The sequence below is a fragment of the Calidris pugnax genome, unplaced genomic scaffold (assembly GCF_001431845.1).
Source record: "Calidris pugnax isolate Ruff unplaced genomic scaffold, ASM143184v1 scaffold177, whole genome shotgun sequence".
In the NCBI taxonomy this organism is placed as follows: domain Eukaryota; kingdom Metazoa; phylum Chordata; class Aves; order Charadriiformes; family Scolopacidae; genus Calidris; species Calidris pugnax.
The window spans coordinates 1809932-1818987 of record NW_015090909.1 but is presented as its reverse complement, the minus strand read 5'-3'; the positions used below and the strand labels follow the sequence as shown (position 1 = coordinate 1818987).

Sequence of the window (9056 nt, the reverse complement as noted above, 5' to 3'; positions counted from 1 at the left end):
GAGCAGCCCCTCGGCGGAGGTTGTGTGAATGGAGGATCGGCGTGGCTGACTCCTCCTCCCCTGCAAGCGCCTCTATTTGAGCTTTGCAAAGTTGAGGGTGAGCAGGCATCCGAGGTGAGGCGTGCGAGGCGGCTGTGCCCCCCTAGCACGGACAGACGGACACGCACCCAGCCAAGACAGACAGACAGACACACGGGGACAGGCGGCCACACCGCACACCCACCCGCACACCCACCCACCCCCGCCGCCCTGTCCCTGCGCTGCGAGCGGGTGCGAGCCCGGAGGCGATCCTGGAGAACAACCTTTCCCTGTCGCTGTTGCCGGCTCCCGCAGGGCTGGACCCGGGGAGCTGCGTGGCGGAGCAAACTTCCCCCAAAGGGCTGAGCTCGCCGGCCTGGTGCCTGCAGCCGGAGCCGGCCTCCGGCTTGGCGGGCAGGGGCCAGGTGTCCTGGAACAAGTGCGGCCCGGGGGGAGACTGGCTGCCCGGCGGCAGGCAGAAGGTCTGCGAGCAGATGGGTTCCGACGTCCGAGACCTCAACGCGCTGCTGCCCTCCGTGCCCTCCCTGCCGGGCAACAGCAACTGCACCATGCCGGTGAGCAGCGCGGCGCAGTGGGCTCCCGTCCTGGACTTCCCCCCGGGGGCCTCCTACGGCTCGCTGGGGCCGCACTCCTTCATCAAGCAGGAGCCGAGCTGGAACGGGTCGGACCCTCACGAGGAGCAATACCTCAGCGCCTTCACCGTCCACTTCTCCGGCCAGTTCACCGGCACGGCCGGGGCTTGCCGCTACGGGCCTTTCGGCGCCCCGCCGCCCAGCCAGCCGCCCTCCGGCCAGGCTAGGATGTTCCCCAACGGGCCCTACCTGCCCAACTGCTTGGAGAGCCAGCAGGCCATCCGCAACCAGGGTAAGGGCAGCGCTGCCTGGCGCCCCGGGCTCGGGGGGTTGGGCCGGGACCCGCAAAGCCTCCGCTGAGCCCCGCCGGGCCACGCTTGATGTAAACAGCCAGCCCGGCCGTTCTCCCCGCAGCAGCCGGGCAGGGTTCGGCGAGACGGCCCTTCCCTGTCTCCTTTCCCTCCCTCTGCGGCAGTTTTAGGAGCCACGAGTTGCTCGCCCCCAGCCCTCCTGTGGGGCAGCGGGCTGCAGCGGGAGGCTCTGCCAGGCGGGCTGGAGCCCCCCCCACTCCCTCCCCGGCCCACACCCCGCGGGTTGGAGCAGCGGGTCTCCTCGCAAAGGTTTGTTGGGGCCGGGGCCGGCTCAAAGTCCTGGAATGGAGATGGGGCCGGTGCCCCGAGACAGTTCCCTCTACAGATTTGGAGGGGCGCAGGGGGAGAAACGTACCTCCAGACCTCCTCCTGAATCCGAACCCCGCTGTCTGCACTTCAGTGTCTCCAAGCCCCTTGTCCAATTAAACCCGGGGAGCGCTGAAAGCCCCCAGCCCGGGGTACATAAACAGGGGCGCCTAGTACTTTCTTTTCAGCATCTCCGCGGCCGGGACCGGCTGCGCCGTAGCTCGCTGCGGGCCCCGGTGTTTGCGCTGCCCCGAGAAACCCCCGTGGGCTGCTGCGCGGCGGGGCAGCGCTGGCGGGTGGCAGATGGTCGCCTAATTCCTAATCGTTCCTCTTCCAGCGGCTACGGTGTAAACATCTGCCGGTGCCAACGCCGGGAAGAAAGGAGAGGGGGGGTCACAGCGTGCGGAGCCCTTGGGCAACCCCCCCAAGGGCTTGGCCCGAGCCTGTTCGGCTCTTGTTACCCCCCTTCTTCATCTGGCCCCGTGCTGTTGAGTTCTTGCCCCGCACTCCCGGTCCCGCGGGAGCGGCGGAGGGTGCGCGGCCCGGAGCGGGCCGACCCGCCGGGGTCTCGCCGCTTTTCGTGCGGGGTCGCCCGCGCCCGGCCCGCAGCTCGGGCTAGCTGTGCGCCGCGGGGGCAACCACGACCTGTAATGTCGCTTCCCGGTGTCCCCGGCTCTCTGGCTGGGGAAGGGAGGCGGCGGGAGGCCAGAGCAGAGGCCGAGGCCGGACGGGCGCGCCCGGTGCTAGCCGCCGAGGGGTGGCCCGAGCCCGGCGAGGTGGCCCGGGGCAACGTTCGCATTAAGGAGAGGCGATGGCGGCGAAGGGGAGGCCCCCGGGCAGTGCTGGGTCGCAGTCCCGGTGTCACCTTCGCCCCCCAGGTCTCGCCGTCTGCCCAGCGCCGGGATCTAATCGGAGACCGAGCCCGGCTGGGAGAGACGGGCAGCATCCCCGGAGCTCGGGGGGAGGCCCCGGGGCCACTGTGCGCCCGGCGGGGGCCTCAGGCTCTGAGCGCCGGCCTGCCATGGCCCCGGCACAGAGCTTGCCGGGCCAGGGGATTATTTTATTATTTTAAGACATCTGAAATGATTTTAGGCATAGGAGAGGATTTGTAATCTCTGGGCAGAAATAGCGACGAGAAAGCGGAGAGGAGCGTGAGGGAAATAGACTCGGCCCTGGGTGGGCGAGGGACAAAATAGCGGGCGCCCGGTGAGCCGGCGCCCCTCGCCCCGGCCGCGGTGGGGTGGCTGGAGACCCCGCAAGAGCCTGGAGGAAGGCGCCGTCCCGGGGAGCAGGGGCCGTGTCCCAGCTGCCTCCCCTGCTCGGAGACCGAGCGGCCTCCCCGCGGGGACGGTCCCTGCGGCCGCGGGGGTGTCCCTTCAGATCGGGGCTGTGTCCCCACACGGCCAGCACTGGGCTTAGCCACCACTATTTTCGGCGACACGCAGCGAGCTCCTTCGGCAAAAAAAAGGAATTCAACAATTCAAAGGGTGTTTGCTTTCTTCTTCTTTTTTCTTTTTTTTTTTTTTTTTTCTTCCGTGGGTGGATAAAATGTTCTTGCTTTGGTTTTCCTCAAGGTTGAACTCCTATATTTTATTTTTTTTTTTTTAGCCGGTTCCTCCGACCGTGGGAAAGATGCTACCTTGGCTCTGCGGTGACATTACTGCCAAGTCTGGGATGGGGTGAAGGTTAGGGAACTAAGGCTTTGAAACCTCTGCCCAGTTTTCCTCCTCTCCTTCTCCTCTTTCATCCAGCTGGGCTCCTCCAACAACTGGATGCCTCCAGCGGGCCCCGTTCTCCAGCAGATGTACAACTTTCAATTATTTTCAGCACATTTTAATCAGGCCTGGCTCTGATAACGCCCTAATTAAAGAGACCTCACTATCGGCAGCTCGGTTCAGAACTCAACTTTCTTATCACATTCCTGAAGCTTTGGGTCAGGCAACACCGGAAAATGCGGCCAAAACCTCGTTCTGCTCCGAGCTGAGTTTTGAAGGTCACCGAAAGTCTGCGCCGGGCCAAAAGTAACGTAGAAAGTGTCAGTGTTTTCTGAAGTTAAAAAAAGAGGCAGAGGGAAATGGGGAAAAGGGAGTTGAAGGTTGAGCCTCTACCCTGAGGGCTAAGGGAGGAGATAAGGAGCGAGAAACAGCTGTGGGATGGGAGCCCGTAAGGTACCGGCCTGTCAACGCCGCTCGCAGCGCCGCGAAAGGAGCTCCCCGCCGAGGGCGAGGGGGATGCCAGGGAGATTTGGCCGGGGACAAGCCGGTCCCAGTTCTGTCCCAGCCTCGCAGTCTCGGGGACGGCTTAAAATCATCGCGAAGGCGAAGGTTTCAGTCTCCTGGATATTTATTTTTTTTTTTCCTCCCCGTTGCTCCATTTCTGCCGCGCAACCCCGCAGGTTAATGAAATCCTGTGATGTCGCTGCATCCAGGCTGTCTGCAGAGAGAATAAAACGGAGAAGTAACAACCGGATCCCTTTGTTGCCTCCCCATTTTATTCTCTCTGGACCCCTCTGCAGTCATCGATCGTCATCGATCGGCGGTGGTGAAATAGAGACCTGCGCAGCGCAGGGAATCGGCATCGAAGGGAACTGAGAGAGGAGCCTGAAAACAGCCCCGAGGGCTCCCTCTCGACTCACAAAATCACCCTCCGGCCACATGTCCCATCCAGACGGGGCTGCGAGGGGTGCCCGTGCTGGAATTAGCAGGTTAAGAGAGAGATTTGGTTTCTTTTCCCAGCCCGCGTCGGACTTTTTGTTTTGTTTTGTTTCGTTGTTGGTTTTTTTTTTTTTTTTGGAAGAGTGGCTCTCGGAGGAGCTTGGTTCTCGGGGTAAATGCTGATGAGCCGAGAAGCCTCTGAGATAATATTACTTTGTAATTACTTTTTTAGCTGAAGTTGTTTAGCCAGCTCCAAGTCATTAATGAAAGTTGGTGTCCAAGCACCTGATTTACGATTTGGTGTCGGCCCGGGGTCAGCAGAGGTGGTCTCTTTCCATCTGAATCTGCTCGGTGTAGGAAACAAAATAGGCTGTTTATTATTTTGGAGAGCAATTTTCGCTGAAAGGAGGAGTTTTATTTTTTCATGAAACATTCCGCCTCTTTATTGCAGACTCTTCAGAAAGCTGCTCTTAAAAAAAAAAAAAAAAAAAAAAAAAGAAAAGAAAAGAAAAAGAAAGATTAAAGGGTAACTTCTAAATTGGAAACGGCAGAGGAGTACACCGAGCAGATGGGAATCTTCCTCTTTAATATGAGCAACAATTAATGAAAACATCCTCTTTATTACCGAAGCCGATCTGTTCTCTTTACACACGAAGGAGACTTCCGACTTTCCGCCCCTCGGAGCGGGCTCCCCTCTGCCCGGGGGAGGCGGGGGGGCGTCCCCCCGCACCGCCCCGCTCCCGCAGCCCCGCCAAGTGCGGGGGGAACGAAGGGGCACAGCCTTGCGGTGTCTTTATCCCCAGCGTGGGGGGGGGGAGTCGGTAACGGCGAAGTATTTCGGCGGTGCCGTGGGTGCGTGGCGGTGGGAGCCCGCGTCCGTGGGGGTCCCCTCTCGCTCGACGCCTGCTGGGAGAGGCTTGGCGGGGTGGCCCGAGCGGCGGTTCAAGGTTCCTTCCTAACCCTGCTCTGGTCTCTTCGGCAGGTTACAGCACCGTGGCCTTCGACGGGACCCCCAGCTACGGCCACACGCCGTCCCACCACGCCGCTCAGTTTACAAACCACTCCTTCAAACACGAGGACCCCATCAGCCAGCAGCCCTCCCTAGGTAACTTCAACCCCCCGCCCGCGGGGACCCCTCTCAAAGACCGCCGGTAGCCCGGAGGGGCTCCGGTGTCGCGGTGTCGCACCGCTGTCCCGTGTGTGTCCCCCCCCGGCCCGGCACACAGCTAGAGCTGCCCAAACGCTGGATAACGGGGCCCTGCAGCCCCTTCTGCAGCCCGGGGAGGGGGGGGGACGGACGGACAGACACACGGCCGGTCGCCGCAGGGGGTAACTGCCGTTTTCTCCACAGGGGACCAGCAGTACTCGGTGCCTCCCCCGGTATACGGCTGTCACACCCCCACCGACAGCTGCACGGGCAGCCAGGCCCTGCTCCTCCGGACCCCCTACAACAGGTACCTCCGAGATTCACACGTAAAAAAACCAAACCAAACCAAAACCAACACCCCCCCCCCCCCCAAAATCCGATCCCAAGCCAAGCAAGCAAAACCAACAGAAAAACCAAACACAAAAAAACCAAAACTAAACCAAAAAAAAAGCCGCCGCGCCCTCCGCCCCAAGCCCCGCCGTGTCTCGGAGCTTTGCGGGCCACCCCGGGGTTTGCGGGGAGCGGCGCTGGCCGAGACACCCCCCCCTCCCTCCGGGCACTGCGCTACCGGCTCCGGGGAGCCGCTCTCCGGTGGCAGGTGCCGGCCGCCGCCGGGAAACGGGAACGGGGCTGGCAGCACCTCCTTGGGACAGGTCTGTCCCGGACGGAGCGGGCTGGCGCGAAGGGTTTGGGGTTCGCCCAGGTGCGCTCATCCGCCGGTACGGGGACCGGGCAGGCAATTAAAGCTCGGCTCCCTGCGGGGGCTTGGTCTTACAGCCCGAGAGCCCTTCCGGTGGCTCCCAGGAAGGACGGGGACGAGTTATTTATTGAGAACGGGGCAATAAACCCGTGGGGTCTCCTTGGTGGGAGGACGGTGCCTCCGGGGCTTTGCTGCCAGCGGGGGCTCTCCGTGCCGACGGAGGGGTCCGTGGCGAGCGCGGCTCCCCCTTTCCTTCGGTCCGACGGGGGGGCGGGCGCGTCTCTCGCAGTTTTACAACGTGTTTAGCGGGCAGAGAAGTTTCCCCCCACCACCAAAAAAAAAAATTTATTCTTCAACTTTTTGTGAACTTGGAGCCGGTCCCCGTATCTCGGAGTTGCTTAGTAACTCCCGCACACAAAACAATGTGCCTCGGCGAAGGAAGCGGCGAGCGGCTCCCCTCGTAGGCCGGTTATATCATCCCTGATTAATCAACACTGGACGCGGGACAACAAAATTCTGTCACTTCCAGAAGCCGCTTCGCTAATGAACGTGAGTTGACGTCAAGGGAAGGAGGGAATGAGGTAATGAAGGAAGGAAAGAAGCCTATCCAGAGAGATTAGCTTGCAGAATAATTGGCGGGGCGAACTCCTGCGCCGAAGTGACCGAGATTGGGAAACCTATAAATATGGTTGGTGGGGAAGCTTGGGGAGGGCAGCCCCAAAGGGAGTCCCCCCGGTCCCGCCGAGCCCCGAGGCTCGCCCTGCCGCCCCCTGCCCCGCTCCGCTGTCGGGGCTCCCGGCAGCCACACCGGCACGGCGGGCTCTCCTCCCTGCCGCCTTCCTACGTTTAGTGGAGCGAGCCCGGTGCTGGGAGGTGTGATTCCCGCAGGAAACACGCTGCTTGTGCCGCTCTCCTCCGTGTGCCGCTCCCGGGGAAGCAGCGGGAAAGGGGGTGGGCACAGCCTTGGCATCGCCCTCCCGCCCGGCGCTTCGAGCGGGCAGCGCTGCTCGACGGGACCGGTTTCTTCCCTATCATAGCCTTGATCCCGCTCTGCCTCCCGGGAAGTTTACTCCTTACTTCCGTAGGATAAGGATTTAATTCCTTACACCTCACAGGAGCCGGTATTAACGTGAGGGGGCGTAAGGCAGGGCAGAGCTCGTTCCGTGCGGAGGGCAGCTCCAGTTGCGGGAAGCCTGCCCCAGCATCCCAGCCCAGCCAGGTGGGTGCGCTCGGGACGGCCTCCCCTCGGCCCTCCTCCACGTGTTCCAAAGCATCTGGAAAAAGCCATTTTCGTGCCGCACAAGTGTTCTTCCTAGAAAGTGTTGTCAAGAAAGTGAGTGACTACTTACCGTGCAGAGACTGGCGTGACTCATGAGCCACATTTCCAACGTCCTAGTCAATATTTATATTCATCTGGCGGAATCTTTATTATTATATATAATTTTTTTAAGACCATGTTTATTCCGCACCTCCTTTGCGATGATTTATTTTGTTTTTTCGCAGTTCAGGGGGAGTTTGCCAGCTCTGCTCTGACAACTGCTGGCTCAGTTGGCGCATCCGAGCGCCGGGACGGGCAGGGACGGGGCGATGAGGCTGCCCAGGGCCGCGTCCGCGCCCGCTGCGCGCCTCCCTGCGCGCCTGCCGAGCGCTGCGCGGAGCGGGAGTTCGTCGCATCTGTGGCTCCTCGCAGGGGCAAAGGCAAGGCGGGAAGGCAAAGGCTTGAAAGAAATGGTTGAAAGATCGTAATTCTTGTGCTGGAAGCAAAAGTATCTCTGTAATCTCTCGCCCCGGCAGCTGCCTGCTCTGTGTTTATGGCGCAGCTCGCTCCTCCGCCCGTGGGTGATGGCGGGACACGGGTGACAAACCCGCACCCGTTGCGAGTGTGCGTTAGATGGCCAGCATTCGTGGGGCCATTAAAACCGTGACGTGAACTTTTCTACCTCGCGCTGTTTAATGTAGTAAACACGCTCCATGTTGAAAATTTACTGTGAGTCACACTTACAAAGACTTTAAAAGTGGAGGAGTCTCGGTTCAGATTATAGCTGTTTCTGTGCAGAGGTCAAGAACTCGGTAATACTGCAATGCAGGCCAAAACAAACTCTATATGATCTACTACTGGTTTCCTTTTAAGTTCCCTTTTTGCTCAGCGTTGACTTCCTTTTATTCCACTCCAACTTACATTAATCCCCGTTGCAGAAATGTCCCGTCCCCCCCGCCCCCCTTTCCTCTCCTTTCTCTTTAAAAGTATCTCTGTAATGAAAATAAGTTATTTTTAGTGTCGTCTTTGTGGCCGTTCGGAGGGCCAAGGATTCAGATCGGAATCAGGGCAGGCGTATCCCCGGAGACCCCGCTTTTCCTTCTCATCATTCAACCCTCGTCCAACGCCGAGATTTTGAGAGGAGCTGTTAATTCCATGAGATCACCTCGCGGTACCGTCAATAATAAACCGTGGCGAGGCGTCAACGGAGTTAGGGATGTCCTGTTCTCTGTCACACCTCAGATCCCATAATGTTTAACCCTGTGCCCGTGCCCGGTGGTCCCCGGGCAAACGGCGGCCGGCCCCGGGGCCACTTTCGCACGATTTAGCCAAAGTTTGGGCAAGCCGGAGTTTTTTTCGAGATGTAAACCTCGCGGGGTGGTGGGCTCGGCATCGCCACGGAAATTTCTCCCCTTGGCAGCAGAGATCACACAGATCCCCCTCTACACTCGTGTCAGGGGTGCGGGGGTGCCCCTCCGTGGGGCATAACCCCCTTCCCCCCCGCCAAGGGTGTGCCGAGACACCGCAGCGCATCCCACGGGAGTCCATCCTCACAGCCTCAACTCAAACATCTTCTCCCCAAATCGCGCAGCTGAAACGCCACCCCACCCGGCTCCCGCGCCGTGGGGCGGCCGGGTCTGGCGTGGGCTCCTAGCCCGGGCTGGTACGGGCTCCTAGCCCGGGCTGCTGCCGTGGGGGTGCCCAGCGGGGCTCCCGCACCCCCGGCACTCGTTCCCCAGGCTCCCGCCCCACCGCAACCGCAGCGGGAGGGCGGCGGGGGGGTGCGGGCTGCGGGTCTCTGCCGGGGCCGCCCCGAGCCTGCGGGACCGGCTGCGGCGGAGCGGGATTAGGTAGAAAAAGCCAGAGTTTCGCTCGCCCTCTTCCTCCGAGGGCTTTGCACGCCTGCCCGAAAGCCGCCCCGGGCTCCTTCCAAAGGCTGAAGCCAACCCGGGCTCCGCCGTCAGGCTGTTGACGGAGCTGGAAAGAGCTGGAAAGGCGGGATGGAATTC

At 61.0% G+C, this 9056-nt stretch overlaps 1 protein-coding gene across 4 annotated transcripts in view; it reads left to right on the top strand.

The window, feature by feature from the left end:
* Positions 1-218: 218 nt before the first annotated feature.
* Positions 219-9056, top strand: part of WT1 (Wilms tumor 1) — a 34352-nt gene continuing 25514 nt past the window's right edge. For all 4 annotated transcript variants that reach the window (XM_014949301.1, XM_014949299.1, XM_014949298.1 and 1 more), the window contains exons 1-3: positions 219-903; positions 4925-5047; positions 5294-5396. In XM_014949301.1, the coding sequence (XP_014804787.1) occupies positions 513-903; positions 4925-5047; positions 5294-5396 (617 nt within the window). In that variant the 5' untranslated portion in view covers positions 219-512. The remainder of the gene's footprint in view (positions 904-4924; positions 5048-5293; positions 5397-9056) is intronic.